This window comes from Mytilus galloprovincialis, chromosome 4 (genome assembly GCF_965363235.1).
Source record: "Mytilus galloprovincialis chromosome 4, xbMytGall1.hap1.1, whole genome shotgun sequence".
NCBI lineage: Eukaryota > Metazoa > Mollusca > Bivalvia > Mytilida > Mytilidae > Mytilus > Mytilus galloprovincialis.
Genome location: NC_134841.1, coordinates 71,573,975 through 71,595,922, shown reverse-complemented (window position 1 = coordinate 71,595,922; position 21,948 = coordinate 71,573,975). Strand labels below are relative to the sequence as shown.

General features: G+C 31.0%; 1 protein-coding gene across 6 annotated transcripts in view; it reads left to right on the top strand.

The window, feature by feature from the left end:
* Positions 1-3,167: 3,167 nt before the first annotated feature.
* The window catches only part of LOC143072862 (uncharacterized), a 40,014-nt gene continuing 21,233 nt past the window's right edge, over positions 3,168-21,948 (top strand). For 3 of the 6 annotated variants that reach the window (XM_076247987.1, XM_076247982.1, XM_076247981.1), the window contains exons 1-11: positions 3,168-3,298; positions 7,076-7,146; positions 8,348-8,491; positions 12,542-12,661; positions 13,194-13,271; positions 15,299-15,400; positions 16,228-16,275; positions 17,675-17,719; positions 18,470-18,511; positions 19,449-19,481; positions 20,711-20,725. In XM_076247987.1, the coding sequence (XP_076104102.1) occupies positions 7,087-7,146; positions 8,348-8,491; positions 12,542-12,661; positions 13,194-13,271; positions 15,299-15,400; positions 16,228-16,275; positions 17,675-17,719; positions 18,470-18,511; positions 19,449-19,481; positions 20,711-20,725 (687 nt within the window). In that variant the 5' untranslated portion in view covers positions 3,168-3,298; positions 7,076-7,086. The remainder of the gene's footprint in view (positions 3,299-7,075; positions 7,147-8,347; positions 8,492-12,541; positions 12,662-13,193; positions 13,272-15,298; positions 15,401-16,227; positions 16,276-17,674; positions 17,720-18,469; positions 18,512-19,448; positions 19,482-20,710; positions 20,726-21,948) is intronic. The other 3 variants (XM_076247983.1, XM_076247984.1, XM_076247985.1) reach the window with 3 other exon arrangements.

Here is a 21,948-nt window from a genome sequence, read left to right as displayed (position 1 = left end):
AGACCTGTAAGTCGGGTAAGAGCTCTTCAGAGCTCATGTTTACTGTGTTAATATGTACATGTCATGCCCGACTCTAAAATTCAATTTAATTACTTATACTTACGTCACTTTCGTTCATTTTAAAAATAAGTACGAACATATCATATTTTTCGTCTGTTTCAGATTAGAAAATGATGTATCCCTTGTGATTAAGGCAGCAACCATTTGATTTTCTGGGGGGGCTATGGTTTTTTTTTTGGAAAAAAAAGTTTGTTTCCAGTTTTTGGAGAAAAAAATAATTTGTTTTGAATTCTGGAGAAAAAAATTGTTTTCGACTTGTCGCCAAAAAAAAAGTTTGTACAGAAAAAAAAACCATAGCCCCCCTCCCCCCCCCCCCCAGAAAATCAAATGGTTGCTGCCTAAGACATTAACTCTCTAAGAATTTTTGTCGATGCTCATCGTAACATTTGTGAATGAAAAACTCAAATCATGAATAACGTTCAAATTTAAAAAGATGCATGCATAATGAGATAGTTTCTGACAAAGGCATCTGTAGTGGCTTACTTTGACCTTGACCACTGACAAAAGTTCATTCGATTTGAATTTAAAAAAAAGTTGTCAATAATAAATTGATTTCCCTTCGGCTTGCATGACTTTCAGTGGCAAATATTTCATGCATGTTCACTGAGGACGATTAGGTTAAAACAACCACTGTCCTAAAAAGCAGAAACTTGAGAAACAAAAGACTAAGCTGGGGTTAAGGAAAGGGATTTCTAGAATATATATAAGAATATCGTCAATCATATCTGTATCTAATCCCAAATTTATGAGAACTTTAAAAGTCGTGTTTTGATTCATAAAACGAAAAATAATCTGGGAAAATATTTACCTTGTATGTGTGTTTGGCTTTATGAACAGCGTCATAGATTTCATCAAATCTCAGATGTCTTCTCTAAAGTATTTCCAACTTGTTCGTCTAAAGACAAAGGGTTTTGAAACACTTCGGCGGGAAGTTTTCCACTGGTCAAAAATTGAGGGCCACAAAGCATCAAACCAATAAGAATCAACAAAAAAGACACACCCTCGACCGAAAACAACTCACAAATTCATTTGACCTTAAGGCCTGTTTTTTAATTCTGAATCATTAACTTGGTTTTAAACATTTTTATGGTTAACAGTTTTTTGACGGGTCAGTCTTAACCTTGCGGTTTAATGGTTAAAGATCATTTCAACCAGGCCGGTGAAAAGCATGTTTTAGATATTTTCAAAATGGTTTATAGCTTAAACATTTTCTTTATAAAGGCCAGAAACACGAAAAATAATTGAAATTAACAGAAAAGAAACACATAACGGACTTTGGAAAAAAGGCAGAGGGTTTTTGATACCTTATATGAAATTTTCCAGTCATAATGTCTTTTACAAAAATTCATCCTACAACAGTTTACAAGCTGTATATGCCCGCGATTTTGCGGGTGTGTTCTAGTAAAAAATTATATTAATAACAAGTGCTTTTAACACATAACTATTATTTTAAATATACAAATATATATGACTTCATATATCACCAAAAAAAAAGTCTTCAATACGTACTAAGGGCTCTACCATTTGATTTTAAAGGGAGAGGGGGAGGGGGCTAGGATGTAGTTTGAAAAAAGGCAAGACAGGAGTTTTGAGTAAAAAATAGACAGGATGAGCAACTTGGCAAAAAAAGACAGGATGACAATTTATAAAATAAAGTCATGGAAAAAACTATAATAAAAAAAACCAGGACCGAATAGCGATATAAATAAAAAGGCAGGACAGAAATTACTACAAAAACTTGAAATGCTGGACAAAATTTTTCATCCAACGTTTCATACACGTCAACGGTACTTATTTTGTTTTAACTGTTGTAAGCACACAAGAGCTATATTGTTCATGATCTTGAAAACTTGTAGAGTCATTGTTCTTAATCGTCTGATCTGAAGGGGGCATCACAGCTTTGTGTAAAAGGTCCTAGTTTAATAGTTTATTTCAAACCAAAAACAATACAGCTTATAGGTATATCATAAATATGTACATGTATATCATTACAGAACATTTTAAGGGCATACGATACAGTTTTGAACCTGTATTTACAAGTTGATGAAAATTTGCATATAGGCTATTTTTTACCTGATTAAATCAAATATGTCATAAAAAATATACATTCATGTGCTACTTTTTGAGTAAAATGAGGTCGAAATTTTGTATATTTGCTCAAAATTCAGATTTGTGTCCGTATTTTCTTTTTCGAAAGAACGACGTAACTTTTTTGCTTTAAAAGATAAACACAAATTGTTTTTTGTTAAATAATCGGTAATTTCTGTATTTTATAAGTATCATTAAAAATTATACAATTTTAATTCGTATGCCCTTAAATACAATCGGAGGCAAGACTACAGCTGTATCAGTAGGAGCTGATTAAATCCTCGTATAATACAAAACGGAGTGCCCGTTCTTGAACCCTTTCTAGCTTTTTTGAATTTTTCTCAGTCTATAAAGGCCAAGCCAAAGGTAAAATATAAAAACAACTTTAAGTAAGATTATGAATAATAGTAAGTTCACTAAATCTATCCAAAACAGAGCCTAACAAAATCAGTTGCTATGAGGCCCAAAACTCGCATGAGATTGAACCATCAGAGCAACTTTTTAAAATCGCTATACTTTTATCTCTTAGTTACCATCTTTCTTCGTTTTCCGGAAAGTTTTGTAAAAAATTGTGAATATATATGATTTGAACATTCAACATGATTAAACTGAAAAAAAAAAAAAAATAATATTTGTTTTCTTTTTTTTTCAGCAGTAGATTACAACATTCAACATCAGTTTTTCAACATTCGTCTTTCAACATTCGATTTCACCATTAACTTGACATTTGACATGTTTTCAACAAAAGTTTCAAGATCTTTCAATAACCGTTTTCAACATTCCGGCAACATTTGTTTTCAACATCCAACATTCGTTTTCAACTTTCAACATTCATTATCGACATTCAATGTTCGTTTTCAACATTCAAAATTCGTTTTTTCTATATTCAGTATTCAAGATCATTCAACATTCAATATCAATATTCATCATTCGATAAACCGGTTTCAACATTCAACATTTTCTGGAAAAATGTACGGATATTTTGGGGCTTTTCCGTCTTTGTTAATTGATTAGTACTGCTTAACCCGGAAGTTTGAAACAAGGAAGTGATTTGATTGAAGACAATAAAGATAGGTGTACATACTGTAGGGAAGAAAATCTTGTGTATGCATCTTGTTTACGGCACCAATTACCAAAACTGACATTACAGGTAAATGGTTAAAATGGTAACAATTTCCTCAATTAACCAGAGGCGTATCCTTAATGTTTCTTGTCGAAATAACCATATAGAAAACAAACATTTTATATTCAGAAAGTTGAATATGGGGAGTATATGGAAGAAGAAGAACTTACAACATCATTTATGATGGTGGTATTGGACTACTTGTAAACTTTTTCCTCATATTTCATGTTGACATTTTTTATTATGAGATTTCATGCTTACAGTCTACAGACTGATTTTGCATGCTTTGTGCAAGTACATATCGTCTGGCTTGTGCCAAAAGACGAAGAATGCAAGCGACAACAGCATAACCTTTTTGTTTAATACAATATTTCAGAGTGTAAAAGAGCTTGATGCTTCATATCTTATATACAGATTGGTTGAGTTACAAAGTATCTGTCAGTCATGTGTTCATTTTCCTTGAACTGATTTTCATGGTTCAGCGACTGCTTAGAAAGAAATTGTCTTGTCACACATGAATTTCTCACTCATGATTAACAAATACAGTTGTAGAACAACACAAAACCCAATATGTTTAGGAAGAATCCTGATAAGACCATATTTCCATGTACAATGATGTACAATACAAATACAATATCATGCAGTTGCAAAAGTTGAAATATAAGATTACTTATTCACAATCCTTCGGTTCACATTACATAAAGTCTATACAAAACAGGGAAGCTCATAGTAGTCAAACATGAATAATAAAAGTGAAAGAAGCAAAGATTTGGGAACTCAATTACAGAACAATGCAGAATGAAAATACATGAACATATATATACAAACCCATCCCACTTAACTCTTACCCACAAGCATGCGGTTAGCTAACTGTATTTGGTGTATGAATGATTATATGGTGTACATGCTGGTCTTGCAGGTTCACATGACCTTGACTTCATTGTCATTGTTAAGTCAGCAAGTCTGTTTCTCAGATACTATGAGCAAAATGTTATATACATGTACACGCTATATTTGGTGTACATGTATGTAAGGTGAACATTTCTGTTTTGCAGAGTTCATCTAACTTTGACCTCATTTCTATGGTTAAAGTTTCATCTAAGTTAAGTTTTCATGTTGAGGTCTTCTTCTCAGAGTATAAGCAATAATTATATAAGTTAACTCTCTTTTGTTTATGATTGTTACAAAAGTCGGTGTACATGTCTGTCTGACATCTGACCTTGACTTCATTTACACGGAGAATTGATAAGGGAGTGATCAAAATTACTCAATTTGCGTCTTTATTATTATTACCAAGCATTTTTATAGCGCTTTATATTACACTACAATTACTCTAAGCGCCCAGGGCCCCTAATCATTTTGCATTTTGTCATGAGAATAAGATTGAATTAAAACAAATTGAAAATAAACCTACATTTTTTTTAACAATTTTTCAATTTGGCCAAAAAAACCCAGGAAAACATTGTAACTGTACAAAGAAATATATAAATAAGAGACAAAAAAAATCATATTTTTTATTATAATAAAACACCATTCCATACAGATACATTTTGGCACAATAATTACGTACCAAAATATCAATTCCCTTCCCATACTTGTCTAGTTTTATTCAGACTAACATGTACTAATCATAGTAAGAGTCTCTTGATCTTGTATTCCTTTGAGTTTAATTACAGGTATTTCAAAATATTTCTATGGTCCAGTGTATCCCAAGATAACGAGGTCATCAGTGAACTGTACTTGTAGTATAACCTAAGACTTTTAATAATAATCAGAAAGGAGATGCATTCTTGTGTGGTACATTTTTTTGTATCTTGCTTTGGCTCAATGAACTCAATGAACTGTCACACCACTGTCCCAGGTTAGGGGATGGTTGGGATCCCGCTAACCTGTTTAACCCAGCCATATTCTGTATGTATGTGCCTGTCCCAAGTCAGGAGCCTGTAATTCAGTGGTTGTTTGTTTATGTGTTACATATTTTTTTTTCGCTTATATTTTGTACATAAATTAGGCCGTTAATTTTCTCGTTTGAATTTTTTTACATTGTCATTTCTGGGCCTTTTACAGCTGACGATGTGGTATGGGCCTTGCTCATTATTGAAGGCTGAGTAGTGACCTATAGATGTTAATTTCTGTGTCATTTGGTCTCTTGTGGAGAGTTGTCTCATTGGCAATCATACCACATCTTCATTTTATATCTACTGTTTTTTGTATGACACTGGTGCTTCTTGAGAATTTTTAAATTTTATTGTTGTTTTACAATTGGCTTCAGGTGCTGCATGTGTATTCTTTACTTGTCCACCACAATGTTACATGACTCATCAGTTATATATTTGCAACTAATCAATTTGAGATTCAGAGTCCTGAGTGAAAGTTGTCTCATTGGTAAGTAACCATACCCTATCTTCTTCCTTTATATGACTCCCATAAATTTAAGTTGAAGGTGAATAATTTGACAACTATGAACATATAGTGAATGATTTTTTTGTAGGATTATACCATCAAATCATGCATATTAACTGTGTTCCAGGTAACTGCTCTGACCATTACAAATTTTCCTCTGGCTGTAGCCAAGGGGTGGGGCATTAAGTTTTACCATTGTCTGTATAACTATAATACATCCTGAAGTTGGTTTCTGTCCCCTTACTCTAAATTGCCTATACCAAATCTTATGAAACTTATACACCATGCTTATTACCTCATAGACAGATCTATCAAGTTGAAATTTGGGTGGTGTGCGACTGTCATTTAAACCTTTCAAGAGTTATGCCCCTTTAAAAATGGAAAAATGGTGATTTTTCTGTTCCATTCTCTTTTCCGGATCCTCAACCAAATTTTATGAATCTAATACACAATGCTTGTTACCACAAATTAAAGATCAAGTATGAATTTTTTTTGATGTTACAAACTATTGATTTTCACTTTTGCTGCACATACGCTTTAAAACAGACATAAAATATCAATTGAAATCAAAGTTTAAAAGAATGTACATGTATGTATATATGTTTAAAAATTTTATGCAAACAAATAAGAAAAAAATACAAAAAAAAACCCAAACAAACAAGGAACATAATTTTGAGGAACAAAGAAAATAAATAGCAGTTGAAATATAAAAACCATAATTAAAAAAGGCTATTTTTATTAAAACAAAATTTTCTCCAGTACTTCACCTGTAAAAATATTTAATGTCAAATACATGTAGAACTAATATAATCAATAAAGTGACTGAGAGGTTAAAACTACAGGTAACCTGATTCTGAAATCAGTGAACCGTAATTCTAGTAGCACGGATTTAGATGAAAAGACAAATATATTACCATTCACACCTGGATCTGTTGATTATGACCATACTACCTACCATAAAAATGTCGGATTATTCATATCCGACTAGACGGATTAAGACATCCATAAAAATAAGTCTCTACCCATACTGTAAATTCAGCCCTTTCCCTACCCTCCATTTTGATAGCAGAGTAATCTTAAAGGCTAAAACATACACAGAACAGTTGGTGGACATATTTTCTATTTCTAATTGTTAAAAATGTGTAACAAAAATACCAAACTGCATGACAAAATGAAAGCTATCAATAAAGACAACAAGTGATTTTAAAAAATCTGCTATATTCTTGACTAAGTACATGCATTTTCTGATAAAAGTAATGAGTTAGCCCTTGTTTTATAGCTGCATTTGTAGCTAAACCTTCAGCTTGTATGACAGTTGTTTATATTGACAATATTCAGTGAGCAATAAATTTTGATAGAATTTCATGGATAAAAATAAACATGTTTCTTTTAATTTTACAGGATAGATTTTGATGGCGAGACGTCAGTTACCCCTACCAGATGGCATAGCTCCATCAAGGAGAGCACCACCTGTAAGTCACAGTACTATTTTGAAGTGAAAAATCATTTATATAGATATAGGAAGATGTGGTATGAGTGTCAATGAGACAAATCTCCATCCAAGTTACAATTTATAAAAGTAAACCATTGTAGGTCAAGGTACGGTCTTCAGCACAGAGCCTAATTAAGGCTCACACCCAACAGCCACCTACAATGTATAAAGGTCCCCAAAAATTACTAGTGTAAAACCATTCAAACGGGAAAACCAATGGTTTAATCTATATAAAAAACGAGAAACACTTATGAACCACATAAATATGGACTAAATTTTCAGTATATTCATTTTCCTGTTTAATTTCTAGAAGATTTTTTACCTATAGAGTATTTAAAGGAGTAAAGTTCAAATTATTCAAGTAGATTAGGTCACATTACTTAATTTAAAAAATTCCTATCCATTTATTTTCTGCTAAAACTTGAAAATGGGTTACATGGTGCTTGTTTTCAAGTAGACACTTATACTTTGTATTGTTAAATAAGAACACTAGCAGTAGGTTCTTATGTATAGAATAGATACACACTGTATTATTGAAATCTTGAAAAACAAGGAAGAGATTTATACATACACACATTATGTGTGAGTATATCTTGCCGTTTAGTGTGAGACAAGGCTCAGCTGTACTTTGACCTATAATGGTTTACTTTTTACACATTGTGACTTGGATTGAGAGAGGTCTCATTGGCACTCATCCAGCATCTTCTTGTTCTATTTGTATCTTATTTCAGTTTTAAATATTTTCTTAGAATGTGTCTTATAAGTTTCATAATATCAAAGCTTAAAGTGCTAGTGATTTATTGCAAAGACCTTGACAATTAGATAATGTTTATTTATACATTTATAGTGTATTACCCATTTTCATATTTTCAAAGCAGTTATTTTCTTATTGATGCAACTTTGAAAATGCAGTATGCCCCTTTGAAAATGAAATATTTCGTTGCACATTGCTTTTTAAGGAGAAATGGATATTGGGCATGTGTTGGAGGTTTATGCCAACTGCCACCACCTGATGACTCCCTTAAAAATAAAATACAAACATGCCTGTGATAAGGGTTGGGTTGTAAAAACATGATGTTATATTGATTTGACCTTTACAACTACAACTAGTGTTGTTAGACATGTTAGAGGATGATAATTTCAGCATTGATGTACTATTTATATATTTTTTTCATGTTCAGCCATTACCAGCTGATGATGATATCCCACCTCCTCCAGTTCCTAGTAGACCTTTACCAGGGAGACCAACACCATCTGTTCCATCAGGTCCTCCAGCGGTACCAACATCAAGCAGACCTTCTCAACCAAAACCACAACCTCAAAAGGTAATGAAGGAAAAACCAATGAACATGTAACATATTGAAACTTTGGCTATTGATAAATACTACTTGGTGAAGTTCTGATGGACAATTTGTTTTAATATTTTTACTCTTTCATTCAATTAACAGTTGAATCTCATCTAATCCAAGGGATCAAGTGAGCTATTCTAAGCACTTGGTGTCCGTCCTCATTTTTTCCCCCTACTCAACTATTTTTTTTTTGTGGTTTTGCAAAAGTCTGCTTATAAGAAATTTTTAATTTGTTGAACACTTAATTTCATGGTTCAGCTATACTGACGAAATCCAGGAAAATTAGTATTCAATGAATGATAATGAATCTAAAGTATCTAGCCAATACGTATCTTTTTCCAAACAGTGTTTCTCCCTTCATTATGCCCCCCAGTAGTGGAGGGGGCATTAAGTTTCACCCTTGTCAGTCTGTAAGTACGTCCATCCGTATGTCCCAAATTTGGTTTCCGTTCTCTAGATTTAGCTTGGCTCAACAAAATGTAATGAAACTGAAACAACAATGCTTATTATCACAATATACAGATCAAGTTTGAAATTTGGTGCCGTCACTTTTACTGTTCTAGAGTTATGCTCTTTACAAATGGAAAACTTGCTTAATTTTTCATTTTTTTTTTCTAAAAATATCAATCAAGTAATTTTTAGAATTGGAGTTATCTTTGTTTGTCCATGGTTATAAATGAATCAACTAAAATCAATGCTTTATACAATGCAATGTTTAATTTTGCCTTCCACTGATAAATTAAAGCAAATTTTACCCTTCATTTCTAAAAGTATTTTGAAGTCTTCTTTGAAAACTAGAGTTATCTTTCTTTGTCTAGAATGATAGTTGAATCAACTACAAACAATGCTTTATACAATTCAAGATTCAATTTTACTTCCTACTGATAAATTAAAGCAATCTTTACCATTCAGTGCTTAAAGCTCTTTGATTACCGTTTTAGAGTTTTGCCCCTTTACAAATGAAAATTGCTGAATTTTTTCGTTTCTGTTCTCTAACTTGAGTTTGTCTTAACTAAATGTAATGAAATGTATATATAATGCTTTTTACCACAAAACTCAGTCTAATTTTAATTTTTGGAAGCTTCACTTTTACAGTTCTTGAGTTATGTCCCTTTATAGGGTTATATGCTAGCGGGGTTATCATTTATGTCCCTATGGACACATACCCCATTTCTTTCTTTTATAAATTGGTATCATTATATGTTCTTCTTGCTCTAATGGGAGCCTTTAAACACAAAATGTTTTTTCATGTTTGTATTCTAATATCTCTGTTCAAGGAGTATTAGCCGTCAAACTCATGTTCACCTATTTAACCAGATACTCATATTTTATTTGTAACATTCTAAAACGTATATTGAAATTAATAAAAAGTTCAAAAAGAATCAATTAAAAATGCATGAACCTGTTACAATGTATCAGCGTTTACATGTGTTTTAAGATAAGAGCCATCTAACTATTTATCAGGATGACCCTCAAAAACTGCCAATTGTATTACAATGTATTAAGATTTTTCAACGTCTGTTTAATTTCATATTGAATATCATAATAAATGTTATCATTATTGGCCAGAGGAATCAAAGAAATGTTATTCCTGGTCTCTCCCTTGATTCACCTTTCGATCTGGAAATTATTTTCTTTTTAATGAATGAACCACATGCTGAACTCATGAGTAACCCACCAAGCTCAAGTTAAAGGTTGCATGAATTTGGATACTTATGAGGTTTATTTATTGACTTGCAAGTCAATTATATGTCAGGCATGGTAGATTTTATGGAGGAAATGGGAGTACCCAGAGGGAACCATGATCATGGGCAGGAAAATGGACAATCATGTCAATTAAAAAATTAGAGTGACTGATAGAATTGTCTAAATCAAAATGTGTCTAGAATAAATTACACAGTTTTTGTCTTGCCTGCAAAAAAAGTTTGAGAATTGAATTTTAGGCGTGCTGTTTCAAGCCTTAGCAGTGGTGGTGTATGAACTAATACATTGAATCTATTAGTCCTAGGTGGCATCAACAATTGTTTAAGTTTGCGATTAGGCTGCAGTAGGGAAACATATCTTTGTGCTAACTGTTTTAAATGACACATTTTTAATCAGTAATTTGTAGTTTATAATTGTAGAACATTGTATTTATATGCTTTAAATTAATTTCATGCTCTCTGAAGTTGTAAAGGAGGTACATATGGTAACAATCATTTAAATGTAAAATATGCATGCTATACCGTCTATTTTTCCATGTTTGTTTATTTTTTTGTCTGTATATACACTGTTTTTTTTGTTGCATGTTTTATGTTTTTTGTAAAGATATTTAATTTTTGGGAAACTAATTTTTTCTTTGTTGAAATTTTATAACATTCATTAACCTTCTCTTATTTATTTCTTAGAACTTTAACATACATGTATTTCAGGGAATTTCTATTGGCCCAAATTAAAGGTAGATTCAAATTCATAAAACCTAGTTTAAAATATGAAAAATATGTTATATTTTTAACATATTTTTTTGTTGTTAAATAACACATGAACTAGAATGAATTAAGGACTTACTTTTATAGAACAGCATTTGTTTTACCTTTTCTTGTGTTTTCTTTGTAACAAAGCATATTAATAACAACTTTTTCAGGATTAGAGTTTTTTTCCACTTCATAGACAATTTTTTTTCCAATTTGTTGACAAGAAAAATTCCAAATGTCAAAAGTAATCAAGTACAATGTTACAACTTTGTGTGATTTTTCCCGTTATGTACTTAATGTAATGTATAAAAAGACATCATAAATGAGGAGATTATTTCCTACCAGAAATAAATAGAAAGTCACAACATGGTAATACAAAAAATATACAACAATCATCCCTCATCCCAAGTTTTTGTTGTTGTTAATTTTTGTTTGATTGTTAATCCACGATTTTGTTCTGGTTTTGGCAGAGCTTATCATTATAAGGAATGTTGATCTAAGATAACTACCTGATAAATAATGGTCATTCCATGGAACATAGGTTTCCATAGGAATCTGTCTGCACACATGGAAACATTGCATTGACATATATATATTCAAAGTTAGAATAATGAATATACCATGAGGACAATCTTGAGGACGATCAAGAAAGAGAATGAGTACTGTATCTTATAAACCTCAGACTCCTTTGCTGCTTTTTTGTCTGTGCAATAATGAAAACTTAATGACATTTGTATTTCTTTATATTTCCTGTGAAAATAAGTAATGGGTTGTCAGTAAAGCATTGTTTGATTAGTAAGCATAATAAGTGCTGCATGCTAAGGCTTATACATTGTATGACAAAAAGGTCTGTCTGTATAGTAATTTCTGAGCAAGTAGGCTTATGTGACAATAATGGTCAGTTGATAAGGCATTTTCTGAGCACTTAGGCTTATGTCTCAATGATGTCTCACGATAAGCATTTTTCTGAGCACTTAGGCTTATATCACAATGAGGTCTGTCAATAAGCATTTTTCTGAGCACTTAGGCTTATATCACAATGAGGTCTGTCAATAAGCATTTTTCTGAGCACTTAGGCTTATATCACAATGAGGTCTGTCAATAAGCATTTTCTGAGCACTTTGTCATATATAATTTGACAATAAGGTCTTTTGGTTAAGCATTTTCTGATCACATAGGCTTATGTAATAATATTGGTTATATATTATTGTCTAAGCACTCAGGGCTTATGTTGTAACTGGTTACATTAAGTGAAAATAAAAGAAAGCTTTATCTTCCCTAGAAACAAAATCCTTACATTAAGACTTGTCAGTAATTTTAAAATTGAAATGAGGCATTATTAAAATATTTTTAGAATACATTGGCTTATAAAGTTTATTTATTAATTTACGCATCCAGAATGTGAACAATAATGAAGTTTGTTAATTTTCTAACCATCCCACCATTATACCTTTAAAATTATAGTTTTTGCTTTTGCATGTATGAAACTGCATGTTTATAGGTTAAGACTATGAGATAATTTTGTGGTTTTATTGAATAACTTATAAATAATGAGTTAAGTGCCACTTCACAGAACAAACCAATTCTGCAACCTGCCCCTGATTCTGGTTCTGAGGAGGAATACAGTTTTGATTCTGATTCTGGCAGTTCTACTAAAAGTTATGAAGACATGTCAGGACAGAGCATAGAACCAGTAAGTACAGTCATAGACAGGGATACAGTAGATACTGTTTAAAACAAATATTGCTTAAGGGGGGTACAGACCACCTAAGGGACTTAACTCTTTAACATTGTTTTACTTACATACTCTGAGTAAAAAGAGATCAAGCTCCTCTATTATCAAAATAAGTGTTTGTCAAACTGCTATATATATCCAAAGAAATTATTTTGTAAATTGTGTTTTTCAAATATCTTGATTTCTTTTATATTTTTGTCAACAGGTCAAAGTAATTATTTGGTCAAAATTTTATGAAAATCAAATGAGCCAAATCTATAATAGTCATACTGTTGGATAACCCTTAATTTGTCATTACATAGTCATTGAAGCAATTATTAAAAAATGAATAACTTTGTAGAGACATGTTCTACTCCTGAATATGCATATCACTTTGATGCTGGACATTAAGCAGCCATCCATCATCATCATCTACCTCTGTCTTCATTTGGGCTCTAGTGGAGAGTAGTCTCATTGGCAATTATAACACATCTTATTTTTGTGTTTACAGCCTATACCAGATATACCAAAAAGAGGCTATAAAGATAACAGAACAAGGCCACCACCACCTCCACCAGCAAACGTCAAGGTTACTGCTGCAATGGCAACTGTCGTCTGCTTCTATTGCACTGTCTATTGCAGTTCAATAACATTTTGATTGAATTGACAAGACTATGAACTTATATCTATTTAATCTATTAATATACTTGTGAAATATTTGTGCATATCGTTCTCACCTTGCATTTTGGCTCTGTTCATACATAAACTTTTTTTTGTACCATAAAAAAAAAAGGAAAGTTGTGTCTTTCATATATAACACAAATTGCCATTTTCATGTTGATCACTTTAATCTTCACATATCTTGGTGTACTAATTATTTGATTCACAAATTTCTATATATTTTCTAAATTATCTCAATATTTCCTGAAGATTTAACCATACTTGAAGTTCATTAATCATAAGTTCATTAAAAACTTTCTGAGAAGTTCATTATTTCTACAATTCAGTTATTGCATGATTTTTATCTGTCATAAAATATAGCACATAGTAGCATATATAATACAAATCTTCCTAAACAAATAAAAAAAAGATGTTAAAAATGCGTGTTTCATCCCTTCCTTCCTACACCTACAGTTCCTACATTATTTTAGTAATCATTTCATATTTGTTTATTTTAACAAGCATAACATAAAAAATAAATATAAGTGACATTTTTTTCTAAAGAAGTATAAAGGGGCACTAGCTAAGAGATATATAAAAAATCTGAAATAAGATTTTTTTTTTGTTCAATCATTAATGGAAGTGGAAAAGTGAAATAATACTTTGTTTTTTAGCAGCCAGTATGGTCTTAGGAGCTCATCTCGTTAGTTCCTTAGATGGTGTCTAGACTCAAATACACACAAAACAAAGCTACTTATTATCAAGCCTATGCCCTTTAATTTGTTTATTTTAGACCTTTTATAATTTGGATAAATGTTTTACATAGTTATAGATCAAATATGAGAAATTGAGTCAAATCAGTGAACAGCTAGTGCCCCTTAATAACCTTGCCTTGTGTCAGAATGCAAATTAACAACAGTTTTAGAAAAAATAATTATCTGTTTTTGTGCATTAATTTACCGTTGTGCTTAAATGTCATCTCTAGTCTCTATCGTTATCTGCTAAGAATTATTATGTTTAAAAGATGATTATATTTTTTCTAAACAAAGGTGAGGACAAAAACAAAAAGTAAGATAGAAAATAATGCTACAATTAGGAATGAAAAGTGTTTATTTAATTCTATCATATAATTTGAATATGTCATAGTTCTCATATGAACCAACATTCTTACATGTTTAATTATGAATATGTTTTATTTGTTAATATTATTATTCATGTTTAGAATATTTCTTTCTGGGAAAGTTATCAATCGTTTCAAGACATTTCAGATCTTTTCATTTTTTTTAAAAGAATTTTTTTGAACTCTTGTAACATGCAGTTTAATAGATTGAAAAACGCATTACAAACAAGACCGTTTTAAATGGTTGCTGGTATATAGACTTGAATCTTTTTTAAACAATGGCGTGTATTGTTGTAGCTTCTAGTCTGTGTTATATTTGTAGTTGGTGTTATAACAAAATTATGCTTGCAGATATATGTTGTACAATGTAGGAAAAATAAATAGATATCCAATGCTAGTTCTTTTGTTCTTATTTAGGATATATATATGTATATGCATGGTAAAATATTTTAGGTGACAGATCAACATACTTATAATGTTAGTCAGTTGTTTCATATGAGTTTATGTGATAATTATTTCACTTAAATATGATAGAAATATTAGTTAACAACATGATATTGAAAAGTATTTTTTCATTTTTCATCTTTGTTTCTGCATTAGAGCTATAATGTGCTCTTCAATGAAAAAGAGATGGGGTATTATGGGACAAATGATTATGCTCCATGAAATTTCAAGTTTGTTGGAGGAAAATCTTTGTGAATTTGATATGATAGCAAAAAAACCCCCATTTTAACATTTAGTAATGACTAATTTTTAAGCTAGATTAAAGTGAGAAATTGTTGATTTCATTAAGGTCATTTGTAAATATCAATAAAAACATCTCTTTACACTTTCAGCCACCTCCAGAACCAGAACCAGAGGAATTGTATGATGATGGGGATGTAGGTGATGGAGGTGATATCTATGATGAGGCTGCCATGGGAGGAGCAGGGTCAGAGGTATATAATACAGCTTATATAAGGATTAAATGTTAAAACAAATATTAGGCTGTAAAAGCATTGGCGAAAGCACATTTGAAGAAGCCCTTCCAGCAAATACACAGACAATTAATGCATTTACAACCCTGTATAATTTCAAAAAGAAATATCCACATTTTTATAGTATATTTAAATTCTATGCCCAATTATGAGTTATATCAAGTTTTTCTTTTTTTTTTCCAATACATTGTTGTGATACTGTCATTTGAAGCATTTTCAGTCATGAATGTTGCATTTTACTGAGAAATAAAATCTGATTTTGTAGTATTGATTCTTATGAACCATACATGGTATATAAATATTCTGTAATAATGTAGATTTGACCAATCGATTATTGTTGGGGTTATATCTAATGGAATTTCTGTAGATCACAATTACTGTGTGTTCAATTTACATCTGAAAGTGTTCTTGATTTTTGAGGTTAGTAGGAACTGGTAGATATTATCATTGTAAAAAGGCATATAAGGACCTCAAACCATGGTAGTATGCCTTTCCTTAAAAAAAAAAAAAAGACTTAGGCCTATCAATAATTTACGTTTCTGTTTCATCTACATCAACAATGGTTAAAGTTTGTAAAATAAGTAAAAAAAAAAATTATATGACTCTATGAAATGTCAGAATCTATTAGGTCAGGTGAACAAAGTGTTTGCATATCATTTTTGTGTTAAAGACAATGAAGTTGTAAAATGATTGTTCAGATGATATTTGAAGAATATATTAGTTCTGTTAAATTATGATTGAACTAACTATTGTGCAAAGTATGATATAAAATATTTATAATTTTATAGGAAGAAGGTGAAACTTATGATGACGCAGAGATTGGAGATGCAGCTGATGTAAGACATTTTGTTATAGTATAAAAAGAGTTCTTTTCTATAAGCATATGATTAAATCAACCAGAGAAAAAATGAAATTTGAAAAATGAAAAAAAAAATTGGTAAAGTAAAAAATTAAGGGAAAACAATTACAAAAAAAGATCACAAAATTACAAATGGTGATGGACATTATTATGTGAAAAATATACACTGTGGAACCAATGTTAAAAAAAAGGTGAAGCATGCACAGTATATATTATTTTCATTTATCAACAACTCATCCAATAAAAGTGATAAGAAGTCACTTCAGTATAGCCCTCTTTGTTCACCTACAGACCTACTTATAAAGTCCAATGATTGTTACACAGTTGTGACAATGTTAGAACCAATATCTATCAAATGGTTGTTATAATCATGTCTTGTTTGTTAGTAATTATCTACTTTATTACAATACCAGTGTTAAAGATATTTATATTCTGTTTCCCAAAATAATTTAAAAAGTACTATAAAATTTGAAAGAATTAGAAATAAAATGTTTATTGCATTTTACTCTTATCATTGTGTATTATAGGGTTATTGCATGAGTATTGGGGAATATTGCCCCGAGTAGAATTTTATATTGCACGAGCTTGCGAGTGCAATATATGTTCTATGAGGGACAATATTCTCCAATATTCATGCAATAACCCTTTTATTGTATTGCAATATAATATTTCCCACAGAAAGTAACCAAAAGTTAGTGTGCAATAAATTCCACTATTGCACTAGTGCAATAAATCTTCAAAATTCTTGACGTCATCAACGACAAAACCCTTTTATTGTATAGCAATATAATATTTGAAAGTAAAAATTGGTTTAAACTAAGAGTTTGTCGTTGATGATGTCATGAATTGTGAAGATTTATTGCACTAGTGCAATATTGGAATTTATTGCACGCTAACTTTTGGTTACTTTCTGTGGGAAATATAATATTGCTATATAATAAAAGGGTTATTGCATGAATATTAGGGAAAATTGTCCCTCGTAGAACATATATTGCACTCGCAAGCTTGTGCAATATAAAGTTCTATTCATGCAATAACCCTATAATATCATTAACAAAGTTAACTTACTGTGCAAGAAAGATTCAAGAAATGTGTGTGTCATTGAGTGTTGTGTATTACAAATCATAAAGTTAATGTGTTAACAAAAAGCATATGTACAAGGCTGCAAAATGGATGATTATTTGCAAGCACATTTTCATTAGAATTAAGAATTCAATATTTAAAAAAGTTTAACAAAAATATGTTCTATATTCCTTGAACAAAAATTAAATAAAACTGATTTTTCTCTCTCACACATTCTTTTTATCTAAAAATTCCAGAGAAACAATTAATGTGAGTAAATATTGTTTAAAGTAACCAAATGTTGTCTGTTGTAGCAACAAGAGGAGTATGCTGACTGTCAAGTTGAAGAAGAGACAGAAGTAAGATATTTGTTTTCTAAAAAGAAATATTTAAGAAGACCATGAATTTATAGTTATTTGTTGGGTATTAATTTTCATGGATTCCAGTATTATAACAAATGCAAGATTATATTTGATATAAAGTAGATTTCTTGTGTATATTGATGCACATCATATGTTTCTAACACTACACCATAGTACATGTAGATTGAAATTTTATATGAAGTAGTACCACCAGGTTCTGAATACACCATGCCTGTTGCCAAAACATGTAGACCACAATAAAATCTTACCATGCGGTAATTAATGGGTGTTGTCTTTATTATTGTTTAATAGTAAATATAATGATATAATTATAACACATGCATGTGCATTATATGTGTCTTTTAGACACAGAATAATTATAAACAACTAATAGTAAATCATGTATTTCTTCCAATATTCACTATATGGCTGGTGATCAGCCAATCTTTTAGTTATTAACCTCTTTTTGATCAATTTCTTGTAACATTTTATGAAGCATACAGTTTTTCTTACAAATTAAAAAAATTAGTCAAACACAAAAAAGGGGGGAATTATCTTCGTAAAACAACAATGTTTTGAATTTATAGTTTGTGAATAACTGTAGACTGCCTAATTAGATAAAATGAATAAGAAACATATTAAAAATTATGTAATGGTTTATATGTTCCCTCACCAGTAAAAATGTATTAGAATTTATCTTTTATATATTGCATGAATCTATTTGGGATTTTTTTGTTTCATCATTAGCCACCACAAGAAAGCTATGATGAGTTCCAAGGTGTAGCAGATGTAAGTTTATTTATGTTTCTCTGCTTCTTGATAAATGTACTGGAGTTATGGCACTTTGTAAGTTAGATAATTAAAGTTCCTTGAAATGATATGTGAATACCCAATTTATTGCTTATTATTTCAAGACTGTACCTTTTGATGATAGGGGGAAAGGAGGAACTTGCATGATTTCTATATAAAAACCAACCTTAGATATTTGTTTATTTCAACCTATCTGTTGCAGTATTTACATTAGCTTTCAGCCAAAAAATATCTCAGGTTTAGGTATAATATAACAAAAATACAGTACTTCATTGAACATTCAAAATGGAAAGTCCCTCATCAAATTGTAAAATCAAAAGCTCAAACACATTAAAAGATAGGAAAACAACTGTCATATTCCTTACCTAGTAAATGTACAAGCATTTCTTTATGTAGAAAATAGTGAATTAAACTTATAGCTAGCTAAACCTCTTACTCGTATAATTTAAATCCATCAAATTAAAAAGGCATTGGTCAAATATGAATTTTCTGAGACAGTCATTATACCTTGACTTATTTGAGTTTAACACTATAACAAGTTCTACAAAACAAGGTTTGACTGTACAAGATAATTTAGACGACACTTTTCACTAATACTGTTTTGTCTTATGCCAGTTAAAAGGTGCTGATCATCATAGTTTCTTTTCAAAACTTAATTCAGGATGGTCTATTTGATATAAAAAAAAAAGACGACTGTGATTTGATATGGAGGTGATCAACTTAGATGACTCAAAGTTTATACTGTATACAGAGTTGCTAATTTAATTCAGAGAAAGACTAGAAGCATTTATTGGGATATATCAATCTTTTTTTCATTTTATCCTCTTATTTTTTTAACCTTGACAGCCATTAATAGCATTCAAGCTAAAATTTTGATGATCCAAGTAGTTAATGTATTTTTCTTTGCTTTTTGTAGGACACATATGAAGTAGAAGAAGCACAAGAAGAGGTTAGTACATGTAATTGAGATTGAACAAGGGTATTAATTATGATAATAATAACAACTAATTTTTAGATCACCTGGCATAAAGGGTTAGTTTGAGCTAATCCCATCACTTAGGGCCTGTCATCATTTACATCAATTTTTTCTCTAAAAAAACAAATGGGGTAAAAGTGAAAAGAATAATTGTCTATTGTCCCATGCTTGTAGTGTATGTCTATATATTTTACAGTTATGGTTTATTTGCTTGTAAGAGAGCTGTCTACTAGTATTTTTTTTATTACATTTTAGTTCTTTTTCTTTGAATTTAGGTTTTAAACTTTGGTGGATAGTTGTCTATTTGGCAATAATACCACATCTCCTTATTTTTATATTGATTGCAGGGTTTGTTGCTCATGCTGTGTAAATGCTGTAGAATGTGTACCCGTGCTTGTAGTGTATGCCCTTACATTTTACAGTTATTGGTTTTTTGCTTTTGAGAGAGCTGTCTACTAAAAGTTTTTATTATCACATTTTTGCTATTTCTTTAAATTTAAATTTAGGTTTTGAAATTTGGTGGATAGTTGTTGCAATGGCAATCGTACCACATCTTATTTTTATAATGATTGCAGGGTTTATTGCTCGTGCTGTTATTGATGTATAATGTGTACCTGTGCTTAAAGTTATGCCCTTATGATTTACAGTTATGGGTTTTATGCTTTTCAGAGAGCTGTCTACTAATAGTTTTTATTATTATATTTTTGCTATTTCTATAAAATTTAAATTAAGGTTTTGAACTGTGTATATATATATTGCAATCACCTTGTTAATTAGTCCATCTGACTGACATTTAGTAATACTTTTCTAAAAACCAATTATCAGAATGATCTCATATTTGGTCAGGTAAATTGTCATTCGTGACTGCATTTTTATTTGTTAGATTCCTGCTTCCCAGTAGATATTGAATAACCTGGAAGTTTTTTGGCACATATTTCTTGAATACTACTGAACAGAATGACTTCTTTGATATAATGAGATGTATTGTATCAGTGCTTTTAAAATCTGTCAAACACCTGCTTTTTGTTTTGCAATATTTTAAAACACAATCGGGGGTAATGCCAAGTACTACAATACATGTCTTTAAGCATTGGTAGTAAATAGTTATCAGTATACAGAGATATGTTAACAGATTGATGATTCTGTTTATAATAAAATGTTTGAAACAGTACCGATTAAACTTGTTGGTATTTTTTACATAGGAGATTGGATTAATGGTAAGTTAGACGGGATCTGTTTCAAGTAGAGGCTTATTTTTGGTTAATCACTTATATTAATATTTACGTGCATTATATACATTTTTGTATTTGGAGGCTTTTACACATTTAAATTTTGGAGAACCTTCTATACAATATATATCCATGAAAGGTTTTTAGATTAATATACAGCTGGTAATGTTTTTATGCGAAAAAAATGAAAACTACTTTAATTAGGCTTAGCCTGCTCGAGACAGATATACTGGTACTCCAAAATTGTTATTTATTTCTATACATACATTGCAGATATTTTCAGCACATTTTTAGAATTATCATTTTTTATGCCCCACCTACGATAGTAGAGGGACATTATGTTTTCTGGTCTGTGGCTCTGTTCGTCCGTCCGCCCGTGGTTCCGTTCGTCCGTCCAGGTTAAAGTTTTTGGTCAAGGTAGTTTTTGATGAAGCTGAAGTCCAATCAACTTGACACTTAGTACACTTGTTGCTTATGAGATGATCTTTCTAATTTTTAAGCCAAATTAGACTTTTGACCCCAATTTCACGGTCCACTGAACATAGAAAATGAAAGTGGGAGTTTCAGGTTAGAGTTTTTGGTCAAGGTAGTTTTTAATGAAGCTGAAGTCCAATGAACTTGAAACTTAGTACACTTGTTGCTTATGATATGATCTTTCTAATTTTAATGCCAAATTAGATAATTACCCAATTTCACGGTCCATGGAACATGGAAAAGGATAGTGCGAGTGGGGCATCCGTGTACTTTGGACACATTCTTGTTTATAACATAATTAACCCATTACACAGGGTTTTTGTTGTTGTTTAGAAATAGTTATAGAACACAAATAATTTTGAATTAGCTTTTTCTTTGAATTTTTATGCCCCACCTACGATAGTAGAGGGGCATTATGTTTTCTGGTCTGTGCGTCTGTTCGTCCGTCCGTCTGTTCGTTCGTCCGTCTGTCCCGCTTCAGGTTAAAGTTTTTGGTCAAGGTAGTTTTTGATGAAGTTGAAGTCCAATCGACTTCAAACTTAGTATACATGTTCCCTATGATATGATCTTTTTAATTTTAATGCCAAATTAGAGGGTTAACCCCAATTTCACGGTCCACTGAACATAGAAAATGATAGTGCGAGTGGGGCATTCGTGTACTGGGGACACATTCTTGTTTCTTAAGAGACAACTTACGAGTTCGATGCATTTCTACCAAAACTCTGGTTTTAGTGAAC